Here is a 22,198-nt window from a genome sequence, read left to right as displayed (position 1 = left end):
TGGATATCTCCCTGTGGATGTCTGATCCCTCTCCACCCAGACTCTCTGCTTTGAGTTCGCCTGCAACTAGGCAGGGACTATGGGTGGCAGCTATTGGACTAGAATGCGTGGCTCCCAAGTATTATCAACTATCCTTGGGGCATGCCAGATGCCTGTACAGGCCACATCATCCAGGGTAGACGCGGTTCTCGAAAACTGGCTGATGGATGGGAAAAATGCCAAGATATTCTGAATAAGGAATCCTTGCTGCCCAACTCATGCACATCCATCCAAAGAGTAGGCGTAACCTCTTTTTTTCAATGCACAACCTCTCCAGTGCTCTTTCGTGATGCTGCTCCTAGTCACTTTTCAGATACTGAAAGTAGCCCTTCTAAGAGAGGCCACTGTGACCTGGGATGGGATAGGCCTGACAGTTCAGCATCAGAATATGTCAGGGACCAGTGAGGTTAGCCTAGGTTCCACTGGCTGCAACTAGTAAAGGAGAATAGGTTAAAACTCACCTGTTTTATCCTGGAGTTGTGCGACTCATCCAAGCACAAGGTAGAGAGGAAAATCGGAAAAAGAAATTGAAAAAGAAAACCAGGAAAGGCAATACATTTGGGGGGGGGGGGGGGGAGAGAGGTTTACAGTGCCTTATCAAATGCGAAATGCAATAACAGAATACGCTTGAACTGGAAATGCACAATCCCAATATTAAACTGGTACAGAGAAGATGAAAGAACCACGCTACGTACTCTATTAATATATATATAAAGTCTATCTTTATTTATGTACAGAGCACATAGTTATAAAAGTTAATCTTGACGATATTTCAAAATAAATTCCCCTCGGTCGGCAGTTTCAGAGTTACAGGTTGTCTTCTACCTCACCGATATGCCTGGTTACTCCTAAGAAGTAAGGTATTTACACAACAGTATGGCCATGGACAACAAAAGCAACATTGACAAAGCTTTCCCTTAACAGAGCATTTCTTTTCACAACTTTAAGAGGATAATTAGAAAGTTAACATAAAAAGGTTGTACAATCAATACCGTGACTAAGACATTTATACATGGAGATCACATTCTTTATTGAATTGAAAGTTCTTTTAAAATTAATTTCGAAGGCTGGCTCAAGTATAGTTCAGAGCAGCAAGATAGCAAGATATACTAGTGAGACCAGTTTACAATTGCATGTGTTTTTAAAACCAGAAGAACAAAACTGATGCGGATATTACACTTGAGTAACACATGGAGGTGAGACCCAACCTTAAAATAATTCAAAGCTCATAACAAAGATTATCACATAAAAGAATCCTCTTGTGGGGAATCCAGATATCGGGGCTTTTCATGACCAGGGGAAGCAGCACATATACCAATCCAAAAACAAAACAAAAAAAAACCTAAATAAAAAAAATAAATTAGCTCAACCTCTTTGTTCATAACCCGAACATTGCTTGCTGCCTTTACAAGCAAATAATTTAAAAGGGGTCCATCAAGAACTCTGCCTGGCGCACAGAAACCTGCCAGAGTGAAAATTACAACAATGCTTCTGAGCACCCATAGACAGACAAAACAATCTCAAATGTGTCATGTGCCCAGGGTAGAAGGCCCAAGGCGATGGTTCTATTCAGGAGTCAGAAAGGTTAATTTGGACAAAGTCAGTCGCAGCTCTTCTTTGATTGAAATGGAAGGGGCGCTTTGCTAGCGCAAATCATTACTAATTCACTAAACAGTGTGGACTACTGGTTTACATGTTCTCCGGCACAGGTCAGTCTTGAACAGTAGTCCAGGCACCAGCTTTGATCCTTCATCACTGCCCCTACGGTGGCCAATGTGAAAGCAAGACGTTAAAGACATAATCTGGAGATCCAGGCACAAAGTGACCATATGTTCTTATGCATTGGCGTGGCCACAGGCAGCAAAAATGTAATCAGTCGTCTGCAATTCCCTTTTTTTTTTTTAACTCAGTGTTTTTGTCATGACTTAGCTAGACAAAATATCTACTATTTACAATGGTGTTCTCTGTTGAAGTGAAGAGGCAGTAAAATGGGGAGGAATGGTAGGAACGGAGACCGACATGGATCAAAGATTAGGGCTAAAAATCAATACCTTTAAGAGGAAACTAATTATTCAAGAGGCAGATTCTGGTGCATCAACATGAATGTATGCAATATAGTGCTCTGATTTAGTGTAGTGGTGTAGACCTATCAGGCTGAGAATTCGATAACCAGAGATTTCAGAGAGCTTCAAGAGTTTACCTAGAAGAGTACTTCAGTGATTTCAGATTCATCTGCAGCCAATTGGATATATTTTTTACATGTTCTCGGCACATTATTTGCTACTTTCCAAAACGTGTGTCAGAGGTTAAAGAAGCACTGAGGTTGATGAGCCAGTGGTGAGAAAACAAAATGAACTACATTGGCAACTTGATTTCATAGAAAAATAGATCATTTACTTTCTTTAACATTCAACGTCACCCAGCCCCCCCACCCCCCACCCCAATCGATTGTAATGTCTTGCTTGCGAAATGGTTTCAGGAATTTTGCCTCATCTTTGTCTTAAGTAGATGACACGGGTTAAAAAGCCTGGATCATTTCTCTTGCAACCCCTTTCCAAATCTGAGCACACTAATATATGGTAGATCACAGAGTAGCAAAATATGTATTTGATTGCACAAGGCTACCGCTAAAGCACAATTCTCCTTTTATGAATCTCCCTGCACGAAACTGTTAATATGATGACTGAAACGAAGACATTGACTAGTTGTTTATTGCATCAGTTGGGTCAGCACCCAAGGTTGTACATGGAGCCAAACCTGTTTTCCTCAAGTGCCTTTGCCAGCAATATCTTTGCAACTGAAGATGAACAGTATCCCTTGCTATGAAATTATCCGTCAAATGAAGAAGCATGGAACCAACTCCGTGGTCTTCTAAGTAGCAAGGTGACTGGGGCTATAATTTCTAGGAAGTTTGTAATTCACTGTGGAGAAGAAATCGTAGGAAGATACACGTATTCTGCCTGTGCAAAATGTCATTTCAGTCTTTCCATATTTAGCCCAAAAAATTATCTTCTGTTGGTGCATATGAAAATCCTAGAAATGCATTGTCGTCAGTGGTGCTGCCGGTTGCAAGATCGGGTGTTTGGCCTAGGGAACATGAAACTGCTTCCTGGGTAAATTCGGGGTCGAAGTTCCTCAAGTCGGCTGGACCAGCCTAAAACAAAGAAGACAAAGGTGGTTAGCTTTTTCCCCCGCTTACAGACAGAAGTGTCATGCTGTCAAATCCTGAGATATTTTTTTTTAATTCTTTATTTTTTATTTTCAAAATAGAAACTACATGTTCATTTGATAGACAGAATGGCGTTCACAGACTTACAGAAACATATTTGAAGTAGGTCGTGCCTGTAGTGGTGGGTGCCTTTCACAATTTTCCAATGGTATTTATGGGTACTTCCAGGGGGGTCTCATCATCAGTCCCAACTGGTCTCATACATCAAATACAATACATATCACAATGTAGTCCAAAGCCGCGCAGAGGTTCCAGATGTGCAATAATGTTGCCAGGAGGTGTTCAACTCAACTCATGTTGCTTGGATCGAGCTACTAACGCACTTACATCCCTCCCACCTCAGCAAGATGGTAGGTCGTTATCATTTCCTGCTGCTACAGGGCTGCCCGGGGAAGAGTCCGCAGTTCGGGTCAGCAAGTATTGCGTAAGAGGACCCCAGATATCTTTTGGTCTCGAGGTGCGGGGTAGTGTCTGCATAACTTACAAGTTGGTCCTGACAGTACACCATGCACCCAGCCATTCCTTAAATTTAGGGGCCCGCCCTCTACCCCATCTGCATGCCACTCTGCGCTTCGCTAATAATAGTGAAAGTGTGACGTAGCGGCGGTATGTTTTGGGAATCTGCTTCGTGTATCCAAGGAGTGCAACCAGGGGGTCGTATTCCATCGTTAGAGTCGTCATTTCAGAAAGTGCTTCAAATATCTGACCCCATTATTCCATCACCCTCGGGCACTCCCAGGCCAGGTGCAGGACCCAGCTCCCGGGCCACTACATCTGTCGCAGTGGTCTGTGTCTCGCAGCCCAAAGCGGCACATCTTAGCCGGGGTACAATACATGCGCTGCAAAAACTTATAATGGAACGTAACCTGGCGCTAGCTGATATTTTCGCAGTTTGTAAACAGCAGTAGTGCCACTGTTCATTCGTGATTTCACTACCCAGGTCTGTCGTCCAGTGCGCCCGTGCAGTACTGTGAGGATGCTCGCGCTCTGCCCAGATCGCTCGATACAGGTTGGACACCAGGTGCCTAGGGCTCGCATTCTGTAGCATCTTGTGCAGTGGCTTCAGGTTTTCTGGCTCCCGCAGAAAGCTCGGGAGAATGGCCCTCATGCCCTGTCGCAAGCGCACATATAGGAACGTTTCCAATGGGGTGGGCCGTACATCGCCAAAAAATTGATCGGGTGTACAAAAAATTCCGTTGCAAAATAGATCCCCCCCATGTTTGTCTGCGCACTCTAGTGCATAATCGTCGAAAGCACTCCTCCTGCAGCAGTGAAAGTCGTGGGTGGTACCTCAAGGGTAAGGAGTAAAGAGTCGACACCCCCAGGGCCTTCATGATATATTGCCATGCGTCCACTGTGCCCGTGATTGTGGTTGGCTCCGTGTCTCGAGAACGAGAAGGTGCTTGTATCATTCCATCTAGTGGAATCGGGTCCGCTAGCCAGTGTTCCGCCGCAACTTGCGGCATGCATGCTGTTGGGTGTATCCAAAAGTAGGCATAGTGGGCTTGGGCGCAAGCGTGGTATAGTTCAAAGTCCGGAAGACCAAATCCCCCCTGTGCTGCAGGTCTCATAAGCACCGCCCACTGTACCCGCGGCTGCCTACCGCCCAAGAATAAGCGCATAAGTTCGGACCGAAGCGTTTTAAAGACAAGCATTTGCAATGCAATAGGTCTCGCATTCACACGAGTATGAGCTATTGACATTGTAAATGACAATGCCTTTTATTTATGTTTTGGGTTTAAAAACGTAAATAAAAGGCATTGCCATTTCAATACTAATAGCTTATACTCTCGCAAATGCGAGACCTGTTGCATTGCAAATGCTTGTTGAAAGGAATGTTCGCGAATCTAGAATAGTTTCTGGGGTGAGCTGGGGCCATCTGAGACTGTTACAGAACACAAAGCCCATTCATTCGGAAGTGCCTGGAGACACTGGCATCCTTCATTGAAGCACTTTGTGGAGCTAGGGGATTGCTTTCTCAGCTTGGAAGCTGGTGAAAGAGCCAAGTGAACTAATGACTCCACTGTAGAGTAAACACGTTATCACATAACGTGTAAAGCACTCGGATACCTTTGGGTCTAGCTAGTGCTATACACATCTCAAAATAATAATTACAGGCTTCGAAATTCAGTCTTTCATCCTTCAGAGGTCGAAATAAAATGAGTAGCATTGAGTGGGGTAGCAGTGTACATATCAGTGCCTAGATACCAAACAAACGGTAGTCACCGCTATGTACAGTTAATTGTGTTATTTTGGTCTGCCACAGCCCTGCATTAGTTCGCTCAAAAAATACTTTTTCCGGGCTAACTAAACATAATTCTATGTTAAGTAACACCTGTGGCGTACACATTCCTTGCACTGGCTGTGTTTTAAAAAACAAACTGGCGCGAAATATTTCACGAGTCTCAGGGCACACACAGTGAACTCACTCCCGCGGCTCGTGAAACGAGGTGCAAGTGGCACCGAGTGGTGAAAAACGGAGATGAAATAGGCGGCACTGAACAAAAGGCGCGCCCTCTGAAGTGTTGTGCCAGATTTAACACCCGAGCTGTGATGTGGCCGAGGTGTGAATGGCGGCGGTACAAGCTACATTAAGGTCCCTGCGAGAGGACGGCAGCAACATGCGGCAGATGAAGAGCGCAAAGGACAAATGATAAGTGGGAAGGTGAGAAGCCAAACATGGAAGGGGCCGAGAGGATCGGGTTGCAGACTCTATGGCCAGAGATCAAAAGATAGCAACACAAGAGGAGCCTTGGAGCGACGAGGCGCTAATTGTCTGTCCTGCAGATGGGCCCGGGGAGGAAGGAACCGGAAGGAACGGCAGGCTGCAGTAATGAGCGTCATTCAATCTGTGTGGGAGAATGGACGAGGGGCACTCGCTGCAGGCGCACTGCCGCCATGCACCAAAGAGCTGCGCAGGTGAAAAGAAAAATAAACACGGCCCGCTGTGCGATTGCTCGATTCTAGCTTTAATAGATAAGTTATCAGAATACATCACACAGGTAGGAGGCCGCCAAAAGTTATGTAAACTGGCACATACGTTAAAGGCATGGCCACGCCCACACATCTGGCGTCTAACTTGGGTGCACTCAAAGAGGAAAATAAATGTACTGATAGAAGACAATCGAGACGTGGTGTCGTCCCTCGAGGCAATTCCTTACTCAAACAAGCAGGAAGTGGGATAAGGGAGGGTGTGGCAAATGGCGTGTACATTTCGCGGGCGCTTTGATGTTCGCAGTGGCCGCGCGGCTCACTGAGAACATCAAAGCGCCCGCGAAATGTACACACAGGCTGCCAAATGGTGCGCGCGCCCAGCGCACATGCACTGTATTTGGAGGCCTGAAAGCACTCGTTTGCACTTCCAGATCCCCCATTTACAAAAGCTCTCGCGAGAGCAGCGCTAAAGCGCTGTCTCAGGCGGGACCTAAAAAACCGCCCCGGGTGATAAGGAAGGTTCAGGAAGAGATATAAGAACTGTGGCAATATCACCATCTTAATCAATGAAGCTCTGCCTGCCATTGACAGAGGTAGGGATATTCATCGTGTGACATTAGCAGTAAGACGACTTATGGCAGTACCATAGTTAAGGTGGATCATTTAGTCTCTGTCCCCGGAAATCTGGAGCCCTAAATATCGCAAATCTGTGTCACACCATGCAAGCGGGTAATCCAGAGAGAATTTAACCACCGCCGCTGTCAGGGGGAAGAGCTGCGATTTTTCCCAATTAATGTGAACTCCAGAAAGCTTCCCAAAGGCTATAAATTCACGCAGCAAGGGGTTCAAGTTATTTTGGGGATCTCGGACATACTCAAATCCTGAGATATTTGCCTAAATCAGCTATCTCTGGTAGGGGTATTCATTCACCATGTGAACGGTTATCACATTCATTTCATTCTGGAGTGAAGGATGTTTACTACATTGTTAATTCTCTTTTTTTGTTTCCCAAGGCCCCAAGTTAGTGAAAAACACCTTCAAAGGAGCCGAGAACCATGCCACTAGTAGAAAACATAGTCTTTATTTAATTGGGACTTCCAGTTTGATGGAGAAGAGTCAAAATAGAGAGGGAGTTCTGGTTTAAAAAGATTGTGGTAGAAGTTTCAAAAACGCTGAATCCAAGTAAGAGTATCTAAAAGATGTACAACTCCTTAGATTTGTAGGGAGTTGTGCCAATCAGAGACCGATTATATAAAGGATTGATTTATCAGAACAGCTTCTTAGGCATGTACACAGTGGTGTAACGAAATCTTGGAATGGGTCGCTCAGTAAGGTACCCTGCATCCCCATGCCATACTTCTTCCCCACCTTCCGTCTTCAGGAAGCCTTAAAAAATTGAGCTATCCCACAAATTATACAGGCACACATGCTCTAGACTCATACTACTGACCTATTCATCTGGTGAAACATAAGGTACAGACTCAGACTTCACAGAGCAGAGCTACCTCCCAAGTTACAATGCAAATGTTTGCCCTTTGTCAGCAGGGCAATACCTTAGGTTACACAGCTTCCTTTTCATGCCTGCTTAAACATTCACTTAAATCAATTAGTGACTTGTGCTGGATCACTCCATTCCACAATGTGCTAGGAAAACTATGTTTAAAACCCTGCCTCAAAGTATCGCTCGACTTACAATGTCCCATTTCTCCGATGGATGGTGAATGAAGGATTGTCAACAGTCACAAACAACTTGGGCTGTTTTGATTACTATTATTATGAACCATTATGCACAGTACAATTTGCTTTATGTCCTTGGACAATATAGTCCCCAGAATGCACAGTTATGTACTTCAGGCCAAGCGTCCTGCATCTTGGGAGAATTAATAATTTCCCATACTTCAACATTTTCAACTTAATCTACAGTGAAGCCTATTTCTACCTCAGCAATGGCAGGCCATCTCCTTCTCTGCAGTGAATTATTAGGACGTTTGGTCCGAAATGCATTGGGGTAAATATGAACAATACTAGCACCGAGAATTGGTTATGCTACTGATTCAGCCTATGAAATAAAGAATTTTAAAGAACACTACAAAATTGTGTCTTATAATAAACATTGGAATATTAAAGAATTGTTTGTTATTCATAAGAAAAGTGGTTGATGTATAATTTAACCCAAAACTCTACAATGCATAGCAGAGCCTTCTGGGGACAATAATGTCTAAGGATATATAGCGAATTTTGTATTATGAATGGAATTTTCTTTGAACAGAGGACTCTCTAGTTTAGCACGCTACACAAGAATTAGGTAACAAAAACTATTAGCGAACTGTGAAAAAGCAGAGTGCACAAGTGAGACGTAACTTGCAAAAGCATTATGCACAATCTCTCTCTACCTATAACTATTTTTCGCGCAACTTTCACATATCCTGGGGCCAGATGTACGACCATGTCATTTAGCGAATGCGCTCATTTACGAGTCGCAATTTGAGAGTCGCTAAATGCCATGCACAGCAGTGTGAGAGACACGGTTAGCGATTCCTAATGGGTTCACAAATATTGCATATTAATGAGGTACTCGCAATTTGCGACCCCATTAGGAATGCATGGCCCTTCCAGGTATGGTGGACTGCTGGACTCAGCAGACCTCCAAGTCTGGGACTGCTTTCAAATAAAGCAGTTTTTTTAAAAAATACAGGCTGTTGTCCTTAAAGGAAAATGGGATGCATAAAAAAATTAATTAAAAAAACGTTTGATACATTTTTTTTAAGGGCAGGTAGTGGTCCCTGGGGCCACAGCCTGCCCCATAGAAATATTTTCCCCTGCATTTGCAGAGGTGAAGGGGTCCCCTGGGGACCCCTTCCCATTTGCGAGTGCTTTATCAACGTCTTGAAGAGGGCTGTAAATTGCGAGTGTTTTGCGACCGCAATTGCGGTCGCAAACCATTCTTACATAGGCCTCTGACTCACTATTGGGAAGGGACGCCCTTGGAATGCCCCTTCCTAATAGCGACTCGCAATTCCCATTTAGCAAGTCGTAAACAAAATGGTGACTCGCTAAATAGGGATTGTACATGACCCTATTAGATTTTGCATGTGTAAACGGGTCGCAAACCGGTTGGCGCATACATAATAGGGTCGCACATCTGGCCCCATATCTTTTTTCTAAATGCCTCATTACACATCTTCTGCAACCCTGGAACTTAATAGCCCCCTTGGATAATATCTGTACCTTTGTAAGCGGTGTTTACTGGGTGGAGTACAACTGACCATTCTGATTTATGCACATCAGAATGGTGTTAACATGGTAATGCCATGGTATTACCATTTGTTTCCCTATCAAGTGTATGTGGATTCAGAGTATATGGTGCTTGAACAAGTTTCCATATTTAGCCCCTCACAGTTACAAGACTGTGCCCTTACTTCTTCAGACACATGGCATCATTACAAAAACTCAGATGTTTCATCTGGGCTTTCGGCTCTGTGCATAAGACAACAAACTGATGGTTCATCCTGTGAAAGTAGGGAGAACAAAGAACAGTTGATGTGTGTAAAGTAAAGTACAATGAGGTGAAGAGTAGGAGTAAATTAGCTGCCAACCCTAGAAGAACAGATATATCACAAATACAAATGGATATGCCATCGCCACCTCAGTTTTCTTAGCCAGCACTCTTTGGCCTATGAATCAGCCCTATAGTTAAAGAAGCATGTTAACGTTGACCGTCCGCGATCTATGCACCCACAATTTTCAGCGAGTGCAAATTTCAGCTCAAACTGACCAGAAAAGGCTTCCCTTTCCTGGGCTTGGCCAATGGGCCCACACTTATCAGGCATATCATTTTATCTTGTCTAGAGTATCTGAATGTCCTTTATATGTGAATAGGAGCAGGGCAGGCTTGGATGTCCATATTAAAGAACTTGCTCATGTAATGCCCCCTCTTTTCACTGGAGCAACAATGTTAGGCCACTAGAGCTGTTTAGGGCAAAAAGGACCTTGCACCTTAAATGTCTTTTTAAGATTTTGTTCAAGAAAACAATGGAGCTCGTCTGCTCAAGTGAACTTGCCTCCCTCAGATACAAAAATCTTTCTGGCAGAGTCTTGTTGGCCTATTGCTAACTAGTCAAGGCCCAGAATAGATTTACTGGTCACTCGTTGGACTTACAGTGCTGTACTCCATGGTTTTTTTTTTTGTAAACACATTTTATTGGGTTTTACAATGAAGCATGGCCATGTCCCCTGCATAAATAAGTACCATGTAATAAAAGATATACCCATAATGAATTCAAAAACAAACTGGCAAATTCCTTCCCCGACCAGCCTTTAAATCTTGGAATGCTTTCAGTAGTTCCTCATAGCAAGAATATTTATACACAAGATCAAAAATGACAGATGGTATCCCCAAATGTTCGTATCTCAGTGTCCAGTTGAGCAGCCAGTGTGTCCACTGGGGCCAGGACCACGCCTCTGTAGTCAGCCCAGCATTGCCATATCTTTGAGTGTTTGTGAGGACAGCACTATGCCTGAAATACCGCTATCTCAAGACCCATCGAGTTGTCCAAGTCTCTTTTGCATGCGCCTATGGACGGTCGGGAGTTCGTTTTCCACACTTTAGCAAGGTCTTGTTTGGCCAAGTAACCACAAGGAAAAATAAATTCCGCTTACAGCGGTTCCCGTCAAGGCACTCTGAACTATGGAGTAGTATTAGTTTGGGATCTACAGGGATCTCCCAAGAAAGATCCTCCGCAAGGCAGGATGTTACCCATCCATCGCCAGAAACCCTGCAGAGACAGACAATTCCACACAGTGTATGAAGGTAGCCTCATCTTTTCCACACCTAAGACAGGCAGAGGATTCAATCATGCCCATGCGCCACAAGCGATCTTGGGTATAATAGGCTCTGTGGAACTATTTGATCTGAATTAGGCGAAAACGCGAGGGGATAGCTGGGGGACCCCAGGGCTTCCGTCCAGTCATCCTCTTTCCCACCAATGTCTCCCTGCCATGATGCCCGAAGAGCAGGCAATGATGTGGTGCTGTGTTTGATCAGAAATTGATAAATGTGTGTGATTTTATGCATGCCCAGGTCCCCCATTAATAGGTACGGGGATATAGCGTGGCGGAGCTGTAAAAAACCTATATAACTGGCTACGGTATAGCTGTAACTCAGACTACAGTTCATGAAAGGACTTCAAGACTAGTCCCTTTAGTACATTGCCCAGTATGGACCCAATGCCATCCCACTTTCAAAATCCTTCCAACTGGGCGACCTGGCGTAGTAAGATGCCATGCCACAAGGTAGTTTCCCGTGTCAGTTTTCCTGAACCACATTAGTCTGAGGGAATGCTGCCACAATGGTATCACCACCCGTGTCATGGGGGAAGGAAGTCAAGTCCTGCCCCACTGTACAAAACATCCAGAATTGGGGTATCGACCCTCGCCCACCTCTGCCTATCAAAAGCTGTGTCGTCCTGTGAGCCGTGTACCATCAATTATTAATGATTAGTAGGTATGAGGCCTCACAGTAAGACCGTATGTCAGCAGCCACGATACATCCACAATAAGTGGATTGAAAACGTGCGAAGGGCTATGCAAGTCACGCCGCCACCCCGCAGAAAGTGATTCAACACTGAATGAATCTGTTTAAACCAAGAGATCACGATAATTTGGGGGTGATTCTGGAGTTGATAAAGCACACATCGGAGCAAGACCATAAAATAAAAAATGCTGATTTGCCTAGCAGTGACTGTGGGAGTTGGGAACAGGCCCTTACATCCTCCCTAAGGTGCGGCAAAATAGTATTAATATAGTGGGACCACGACGTTGCAGTGAGGGGAGGCAAAAACCCCCAAGATACTTGAAGCCATTTTTAACCAGAGTCCAACCGGTGGCCTATTCCATATCCCTCGTCATGCCACCCACAAGACACACCACCGACTTACCGGTATTCATGTAGAGCCCAGACGTTTCACCACAAAACCTGCATTATGTGTAGGATTTGGGGCCCTGAGTGCCGCAGATCTGTAAGGAAGATCAGAACATCTCCCACGTATATCGCAATACTATCCGACAGCCCTGATGGCCACTCAAAGCTGCGCACCTGGGCATGCACCCTAACCCATACAGCCAATGGCGCACACCCGTCTCGTGCCCCAAAGACCCTGAAAAGGCACAGAAATCTTGTTAGCGACCCGAACTGAGGCACTCAAATCTGTATATAGAAGATGGACATAAGCAAGGAATCGTGGACTGAATTTCATGTCCTGGAGTAGGGCAAACATGTATTGCCAGCTGACCGAATCAAATGCTTTTTTGATATCGGCCAAAAGTATGGCCTTCAGGCCAACCAAGTGATTGGTCAGAGTTAGGGCATTGTGGACCCCCTAAGTATTGTGAGGTGTGACTCTTTGCGCCATATATCCTGGCTGATCTGGGTGGACGAGATCTTGCATATGTTTCACGAGTCTGTTGGCGGGAGTCTTAGCAAGTAGCTTTACCTCCACATTGAGGAGGGGTGGATGGCCTGACTTCCAGAAGAACACAATTTCAGTGTGTCTCTCGAATTTCAGTGCGTCTCCAGTTGGGCGGGAGAGCAGAGTCTGTCAATGCTGACTGAACAGCACCCAACAAGTGCAGACTAAGTTGTGTCATATAGGATTTAACGAATTCACAGGGAAGCCATTACATCCCAGGGCTTTTCCGGATCGCATGTCCGCTATAGCGGTGGAGAGATCCACTTCTACGATTGCAGCCTCGAGCTGGCCGCTTTCGATAGGATCATGGACGTATGGCCTTAAACTCGAGAATCTGGTCATGGGCACGGCGAGCATACAGCTCACCATAAAAAGCTGCAAAGCTTTGAGCCATGGCTCGATGGTTTGACAGGAGCTCCCCTGCCGTGTTTCGCACCATTGGTGTTGGAGGCCATCTGAGAGACCTGGCAAAGCCTATGGAGAATTTTACTGGATTTATAACCTAATTGGTAAATGCAGCTCTACCCCGCCTGCCATGCCTATTTGACATCATTAAGGAGCAGTTGCTGATAGTGCTGCTGGAGGAAGGGGAGCTGACACCATAGTGCATCACCACAGTCCTGCCGACAAAGTTAATCTAGGGCATATACCAAGGCGACATGCGCCTGTGAAAACGTGGGCATTCTGAACCGACAGAGCCTGAGGGCCACAGGGGTGTGATCAGAAAATCCCCTAGGCAAAATATCGACCTCTGAAATTATGAGAGTAATTCATGGGAAGCAGAAGGTAGTAAAACCTGGAAAAGGAACCATGTGTAGGTGAATAATACGTGTAGCCCACGCTAGCGGGATGATACGTTCTCTATGCATCAACCCATCCCAGTGCGGACAATAATGGGTCCAGCTTAGATGCCTCGGCTACCATCACCCTCACCCCCAGCGCACCACCGGTTCACCCCCCAGGTACAAAACATTGTTCCAGTCTCCGCAAATTAATGAGACACCTCTGGGGAGATAACCCCATATGCCGATAAATTTGTCTACAAACGATTGTCCCAGTGAGGGAGGCATACTTACTACCCAGTGTGAGACGTTCTCCACAGTGTGCACCAGTTACAATGGTATATCTACCCTAGGCATCGGACCATATTCTAGTAGATTGAAAAGAAATTCTATGGTGAATTAGAATACCGTTTTCCCGCAAACCCCTAGTGAAGTTGGAGTGGAATACTTGTGTGTACCCTAAGCATGTCGGAGAGGGGGACCCTGGACGCCAAGAGGTGCGTTTCCTGTAACAGAAGAGGTCAGTAGCTATTTTCTTGACCTGCTTCAGCACTGTGGAGCGTTTGACTCTGTCCTGGACCTCCCGAACATTCCAGATAATTACCCGTAGGTGGCCCGTTTGACCACCATGGCTTGTATCAGACATTCGCTATGGGCTGTATTAATGTGGGCCAAGATATCGGGATCTCCGGGGGTGAATGTGTCAGAGCTGTGCAAAATGGCAAATTAGAAAAAGAATGAACCAAACGAAACCCATTAACCCCCCCACCCCAATACTTCAAGGAACCAGAAGCATCTGTCACGAACGACGACCCTCCCAAACTGCAGTGAGGTCCAAGAAAGGAGATCGCCAATGAATCCCTGTAACCCCATCCCAACTAAACCTTCTGCTAGAGTGATGAAGGCATTGTACTCTAGAAAGGCAGTCTAAGAGAGGATGCCCGATCTGCAGGAAGAGGCAGAATTCCCATCATACAGGCATGGCAGAGAGGAAGAGACATTGTGAACTGCACCTATGTGTCAATGGCTAATGTTCATTACTGATTGTGATGTTTTGTAGTCGACTTCTTGGGGTGAGCACTCCTGTCAGTCTGAGATCAGTCAGTCTACACAGAGCAGAGTAGCAACCCACAGCGGGACCAACTCATCGCCCAAGTAAATACCTCCTCAAGAGTGTCAAAGAAGAAGGTCCGAGCATTGTAAACCACCCTGAGACTAGCTGGATTTAGCAGCATACATTGCATTTTGAGCTCCCTCAACCTCGGTTTTGCTGCTACGAAGGATTGCCACTGCTGCTGGATCATCCTTGTATGGTCCGGGAAAATCATTATTTGGTGGGAGTCAAATAGAATCTTGGCTCGACGATGAACATATGTTAGAATGGCATATCTGTCCAAGTAATTTAGGAGTTTGGCATTCACTGGTCTGGGCCTGGCACCCGGTGGGGGCTTCCTCGCTAGGGCCCGATGAGCCCTCTCAAGCACGTCTAGAGTGAATCTGCCAGCATGATGGATCGAAGCCACTGCATAAGGAATTCCATCATAGAAGCGACCTCGCACCCCTCCGGGAATCCCACAAAGCACAGGTTGCTGCATCGAGCGCAGCCCTCCGCGTCCTCCATGCTTGCTAATTCCTTGGTGATTACAGTCAGTTTGTTGACCTTCTGTTGAAGGGTGGACACGGAGTCCTCCATGCTCGAGACTACCGCTTCGACCTAGGTGAGGCAGTCGACTGCATTGTGGAGATCTTGGCAGATGAGTCCCCTCAGATTCAACTGCCTCTGGCATCAAGCATGTTACTCGACTGCGTTATCGCCGCCAGTAATGCAGCATTATCTGGTCCGGGCTCAGTAGCCAAGCCAAGGCCCGCCACAGTGCCCAGGTTTGCGTACTTGTCCACGGTGTCTGGCCAACGATCCAGTGGGTTTATCTTTGGTCATGCTGCAACACTGGGGGTCATCAACATCCAAGCAGCCAGGAGTCAAGGTAAGTACCGATTGAACCGCCAAACTCCCTACAGTCTTTCCAATGGGCATCACAAGTGGTCGGCCACTCCAATGAGTGTGTATTCAGGGGAACCTTTCTCCCCCTAGGCTGCACGCTGCACTAGAACCTGGCCTGACCTCTACGGCGACCAGGGGACCGGTTATAGTGCTATTCCCTCTAACCGGATGTCGCACCAGGCAACATTATGTACATGGTAGGAATGAGTAGGTTGAAGGAAATGGCATGGTAGCTTCATAGACAGACTAGTCTTCCAGAGAGGTCCTTCCGTAAGGTTTCCCTTGTGGCTTATACATGAGTAGCAGCAAAAGGTCACCACAGGGATAGAGCCGCCATCAGGAGTACTGTCTTCTGATTAATTCAGGGCTGATCACTGAAAGAGAAATTGCCAGGGCTACACCCACAGTGGTGCCCAGCCGGTCACAGGGCTGCGCCAAAGGGGGCCCGGGCCATACCACCTCAAGCCGGGCATCACCCCTGCAATAAAGGAGCACAATGCCAACTACTCCCCCCATGTTTCCGGAAGGGGGAGAAAAGGGAGCCTCAGAGTTCTCCAAGTTTCGGATAGAGCCCCTAGCCGCCCATCAGCCAAGAGGGTTCAGGCCCACAAGCCCAGACCAGACACAAAGCGGGCAGCGAAAGGCCCCAGCAGAGACCGATCCAAGCGGGCATTGGGACTGAACCTCCAGGTCCTCCTTGCCCGCCCCCAAGCAGTGCGGCCAGCCTCGATGATCCCCGCCGGCTCACCACTGAAGGGTGCCTCAGTCGCTGGCTGCATCCGCCACTACCTGCTGGGCAGTCAGAGACGCAGGCCAGGGTCGGCCTCTACTTGCTGGCCATCCCCGACAGGGCGCAGCGAGGCGGTATGACGCTGCTGGTGGGCGGGGCACAACCACTTATCCTCATTGCAGGTCCGGACAGCCGCTCACTCCGCTACAGCTCTAGCTCCTGCACTGGGACCTTCACCCTCACACCGGTCCACAGCACAGCTAGGCCGCAGTCCCCACCGGCCGTATCCAAGCACACGGATCCCGTGAGGGGCGTAGTCGAACCCTGTGTGGCATTCTGTCACACCGACACAGGTGCTGGATGTATATTTAGGGCAGATTCGGGCATGATTAATTAAGGATAAATGATGACGCAGCCAGGCTCATTTAGTGTGCAACCGCCATCTTGCACGGCAGGCCACGCCCGTACTCCTTGTTTTGAAGTCACATATATGTGGCGTATGCACATATAGAAAATCCTATATGTCATTCAACTATTGATGCTGTGCCAGATCATGAATATATGTTTGGAATAGACCATGCTTACTTTTCTCTCCCTGATCTCTATCATTTTCCTTTCTTCCTCGCTGTGTATATCTGCTCCCCTATCTCTTTTCTACTGCATCACCATTCTGCTCTCTTTCCCCAGTGCTTCCTTGTAAAAGAATAAGTCCTGGGGACCACAACTTGGTTCTGAAGCACGCAGCTGGTGCTATTAAAGGTCAGGGTGATGAGTAGCATTGCTGAGTGGTCCTCATTTCACCTCCCACCTCTTTAAACCACCACTCGACATTCCCTTCCTCTTTCATCGCACTCCCGCAGAAGCTTTTTCATCCCTGCTTTCTCCCTTTATCACTGTTTTTCCGTCTTTTTCTTCCTCCTTCTTGCCACTTTTGGGTATTTCTCTCTTGCTCTGCATCAAAGTTTGTTGAGCAAAAAGAAGTGTGGGACCCCAAAAGGGATTATCAGTGGAGCCCACCGCTATTCACTGGCTTCAATTAAGCACTGAATGTGCCCTACATCTTACCTATCCTGTCATACTACTCTTTGAAGCGGTCTCACCGCACCTGCCCCTATCTTCCACTCCCTCCTGTTCTTTGTTCTCTTCTTGTGCCCATCGTGGTGGTTTTTCTTGTCTAACTTTTCTATATCACTTGTCTCTCTGGCACCTCTTTCTCACCACTTTTTGTATCTATCAGCTCTCATCTCACCAGTCTTCTCTGTGGACTGTCTCTCACATGCATTCTACTCTCAGCTGTGCTTCCTTACTTGACTCTACCCTTTCCTGTTGACCAATTACTACTCTTAGCTATCTATTTTTCACCTGTGTGTATCTCTTTATGGCCTTGCTGTCTCAGTCTCCTCTTAGCCCACTTTCTAAGATGTAAATTACCCATCATTGTTCCGTCCCAACTGTCCTTCTCTACTGCCCTTTCCCTACTTATCTGTATCAATATTTGCTCTTGCACCCATTTCTCCATCTCGGATGTTACCTTTCCACTGGTCTGTCCTTTTGTCACCTCTTGCTCATGTATCCTCCTCTCCCTTACCAGTATTTCTTACCTATATGTGTGTTACCTAGCTGTCTCTCAGCTCTTTCTCATCTGTCTCTATTAGCCACCTTTTTATTAACCCTGTCCTGCCTCCTTAGTTTTTTCATCTATCGAACACTATTTTTCCAACACGCAACTCCTCTGCTCTTTCAATTCATCACATCCATCTACTCTCAGGCGTCCCTTTTACACGTGGTTGTTCCTTTATCACCCCTCTGTCTCTCTTTCCCTTGTCTTCCCATGTGTGTCTGTTATTCGCTCTCTCTTCTTAGTCGCCCTTCACTCTCTCTTATCGGTCTTTATCACCTCTGCATGTGACATCCCATTCTCACTGGGCTCAGACACACATGCCTGCCTCTGCCATTCTCTCTCAAAGCGGTTCTGTTGACCTCTCACATCATAGTGTTTCACTTGTATTTAAAAAAAAAAAAGTGCCTCGGCCCTCGTTAGAAGGCCAGCGAATCTTTATCGCCCAGTGCCACTGCCAGCGCTGCCAACACAAATACTTGCACAGCTACTAACCATCAAACTGCTACAGGTGACAATTCCGACTGTTCGAGCCCCCTCCCCCCCCCCCCAAAGCTACAAGAATGGCAGGTATTAGTTGTTTTTTATGTAGATTTAATTAATAAACAACTGTTCTGCTCATCTGTAAATAACACAATCAGCACCACCAATTGGCAGCTCTCATAAGTGCCGGTGTTGATATTTGTGTGTCCTTTTATCCACCCCTTCCCTACCCTCTCTGCCTCTGATGTAGTTTATGTTGTCAATACTTTGTGCTCACTGCTCAGGGGAGACCTACAACCTCATTTATACTTTATTTCTTTGCGCAAAACACGTTGTGATTATGCAGAAGAAATGCGGATATGATTTGCAACTTTTCTTCATATTTATAGCCCGTTTACTGTTGCGCTAAGGTAGATTTTCTTTTGAACTTTAAAATGCTGATTTGAGGGAAGAATGGGGATAATGTGCGGTGAAATGTCCGATCTTGTGAATGTAGTTACATGGCACTGTATCATTTTCCCACCTATTTATGTAAGCTTGAATGTCTTGTGTGCTTGCCAGGCACCACATTTATAAACGACTGCCTTCTAGCTGGCGATTAAAAAGGAAACCTTATATTTATGGATTTGTGTGTGCGGCAACCGCTTTTGATGTTACTCTGTGGCAGAGACAGTTTTAAAATTTATAGTGACATAAAAAAAAGAGTGATGATCAGTGGGTGAAATGTTTGAATCCTGGCTTGCCACTCAGTCTTTCTATAGTAGAAATAAATTTATTTAATTACAAAAATAATTCCAAGGCTCCAAAGAAAGAAAACCAACAGGTCTCGCCTATGCAGGAGCTAGTGGCTTTGCCAACGTGTTTCAACCAGGTTATCCACCAGCGTGACTGCTGTTCAGCATGGATAAAAGTTAGTGGCATAGAGGAGAGTGTTACAGAGTAGAGTTGCATAGAGTGTTGTGTATTTGAGTGGCATAGAGTGGAGTACAGTGGACTGGTGTAGAGTGCATTGGCATAGAGTGTTGCAGAGTATAGTGGCAGAGTGCGGCGGCATAGAATTCAGTGGCGTAGATTAGTGTGTTGCATAGTCAAGTGGCATAGAGTAGAATATAGTGGCATAAAGTGGAATGCTGCATTGCAGTGACGTAGAGTGGAGTGCAGCAGAGTGCAGTGGCAGAGTGCATTGGCATAGAATGTAGTACTGCAGAGTAGAGTGGCGTAGAGTGCAGTGGTGTTGAGTTGGTGGCATAGAGTATAGTTGTGCAGAGTGGGGTGGCATAGAGTGGACTGGTGTAGAGTGCAGTGGCATAGAGTGCTGCAGAGTGAAGTGGCGTAGAGTGAAGTGGCGTAGAGTGAAGTGGCGTAGAGTGAAGTGGCGTAGAGTGAAGTGGCGTAGAGTGAAGTGGCGTAGAGTGGAGCGGCGCAGAGAGAGAGTGGAGCGGCACAGAGAGAGAGTGGAGCGGCACAGAGAGAGAGTGGAGCGGCACAGAGAGAGAGTGGAGCGGCACAGAGAGAGAGTGGAGCGGCACAGAGAGAGAGTGGAGCGGCACAGAGAGAGAGTGGAGCGGCACAGAGAGAGAGTGGAGCGGCACAGAGAGAGAGTAGAGCGGCGCAGAGAGAGAGTGGAGCGGCGCAGAGAGAGAGTGGAGCGGCACAGAGAGAGAGTGGAGCGGCACAGAGAGAGAGTGGAGCGGCACAGAGAGAGAGTGGAGCGGCACAGAGAGAGAGTGGAGCGGCACAGAGAGAGAGTGGAGCGGCACAGAGAGAGAGTGGAGCGGCACAGAGAGAGAGTGGAGCGGCACAGAGAGAGAGTGGAGCGGCACAGAGAGAGAGTGGAGCGGCACAGAGAGAGAGTGGAGCGGCACAGAGAGAGAGTGGAGCGGCACAGAGAGAGAGTGGAGCGGCACAGAGAGAGAGTGGAGCGGCACAGAGAGAGAGTGGAGCGGCACAGAGAGAGAGTGGAGCGGCACAGAGAGAGAGTGGAGCGGCACAGAGAGAGAGTGGAGCGGCACAGAGAGAGAGTGGAGCGGCACAGAGAGAGAGTGGAGCGGCGCAGAGAGAGAGTGGAGCGGCGCAGAGAGAGAGTGGAGCGGCGCAGACAGGAGTGGAGCGGCGCAGACAGGAGTAGAGCGGCGCAGACAGGAGTAGAGCGGCGCAGACAGGAGTAGAGCGGCGCAGACAGGAGTAGAGCGGCGCAGACAGGAGTAGAGCGGCGCAGACAGGAGTAGAGCGGCGCAGACAGGAGTAGAGCGGCGCAGACAGGAGTAGAGCGGCGCAGACAGGAGTAGAGCGGCGCAGACAGGAGTAGAGCGGCGCAGACAGGAGTAGAGCGGCGCAGACAGGAGTAGAGCGGCGCAGACAGGAGTAGAGCGGCGCAGACAGGAGTAGAGCGGCGCAGACAGGAGTAGAGCGGCGCAGACAGGAGTAGAGCGGCGCAGACAGGAGTAGAGCGGCGCAGACAGGAGTAGAGCGGCGCAGACAGGAGTAGAGCGGCGCAGACAGGAGTAGAGCGGCGCAGACAGGAGTAGAGCGGCGCAGACAGGAGTAGAGCGGCGCAGACAGGAGTAGAGCGGCGCAGACAGGAGTAGAGCGGCGCAGACAGGAGTAGAGCGGCGCAGACAGGAGTAGAGCGGCGCAGACAGGAGTAGAGCGGCGCAGACAGGAGTGGAGCGGCGCAGACAGGAGTGGAGCGGCGCAGAGTGGAGCGGCGCAGAGTGGAGCGGCGCAGAGTGGAGCGGCGCGGAACGGCCCAGAGCGACGCAGAGCAGAGCGACGCAGAGCGGCGTGGAGTGGAGCATCGCAGAGCGACGCAGGTCAACGCAGAGTGCATTTTCAGAGTACTGCAGAGTAGGGTGTCAGAGTGCAGTGGCATAGAGTGCTGCAGAGTGAAGTGGCATAGAGTGAAGTGGCATAGAGTGAAGTAATGCAGAGTGAAGTGGCATAGAGTGAAGTAATGCAGAGTGAAGTAATGCAGAGTGAAGTAATGCAGAGTGAAGTAATGCAGAGTGAAGTAATGCAGAGTGAAGTAATGCAGAGTGAAGTAATGCAGAGAGAGAGAGTGGAGCAGCGCAGAGAGAGAGAGTGGAGCGGCGCAGAGTGGAGCGGCGCAGAGTGGAGCGGCGCAGAGTGGAGCGGCGCAGAGTGGAGCGGCGCAGAGTGGAGCGGCGCAGAGTGGAGCGGCGCAGAGTGGAGCGGCGCAGAGTGGAGCGGCGCAGAGTGGAGCGCATTGTCAGAGTGCAGTAGTGCAGAGTAGACTGTCGTAGAGTTCAGTGGCACAGACTGCATTGGCGTAGAGAAGAGTGGCTTAGAGAGCAGTGGCATAGAATACAGTGGTTAAGAACGGCCCAGAGCGACGCAGAGCGGCGTGGAGTGGAGCATCGCAGAGCGACGCAGGTCGACGCAGAGTGGAGCGACGCAGAATGCATTTTCAGAGTACTGCAGAGTAGGGTGACAGAGTGCAGTGGCATAGAGTGCTGCAGAGTGAAGTGGCATAGAGTGAAGTGGCATAGAGTGAAGTGGCATAGAGTGAAGTGGCATAGAGTGAAGTGGCATAGAGTGAAGTGGCATAGAGTGAAGTAATGCAGAGTGAAGTAATGCAGAGTGAAGTAATGCAGAGAGAGAGAGAGAGTGGAGCGGCGCAGAGAGAGAGAGTGGAGCGGCGCAGAGAGAGAGAGAGTGGAGCGGCGCAGAGAGAGAGAGAGTGGAGCGGCGCAGAGAGAGAGAGAGGAGCGACGCAGAGAGCGAGAGTGGAGCGACGCAGAGAGAGAGAGTGGAGCGACGCAGAGAGAGAGAGTGGAGCGACGCAGAGAGAGAGAGTGGAGCGACGCAGAGAGAGAGAGTGGAGCGACGCAGAGAGAGAGAGTGGAGCGACGCAGAGAGAGAGAGTGGAGCGACGCAGAGAGAGAGAGTGGAGC

At 47.9% G+C, this 22,198-nt stretch overlaps 1 protein-coding gene across 4 annotated transcripts in view; it reads right to left on the bottom strand.

The window, feature by feature from the left end:
• Positions 1-743: 743 nt before the first annotated feature.
• The window catches only part of SGK2 (serum/glucocorticoid regulated kinase 2), a 396,404-nt gene continuing 374,949 nt past the window's right edge, over positions 744-22,198 (bottom strand). For all 4 annotated transcript variants that reach the window (XM_085619218.1, XM_085619215.1, XM_085619217.1 and 1 more), the window contains one exon: positions 744-3,193. In XM_085619218.1, coding sequence (XP_085475344.1) covers positions 3,032-3,193 — 162 coding nt within the window. In that variant the 3' untranslated portion in view covers positions 744-3,031. The remainder of the gene's footprint in view (positions 3,194-22,198) is intronic.

The sequence above is a fragment of the Triturus cristatus genome, chromosome 7 (assembly GCF_964204655.1).
Source record: "Triturus cristatus chromosome 7, aTriCri1.1, whole genome shotgun sequence".
Taxonomy (NCBI): Eukaryota; Metazoa; Chordata; class Amphibia; order Caudata; family Salamandridae; genus Triturus; species Triturus cristatus.
This window is presented reverse-complemented; position numbering and strand designations above follow the sequence as displayed.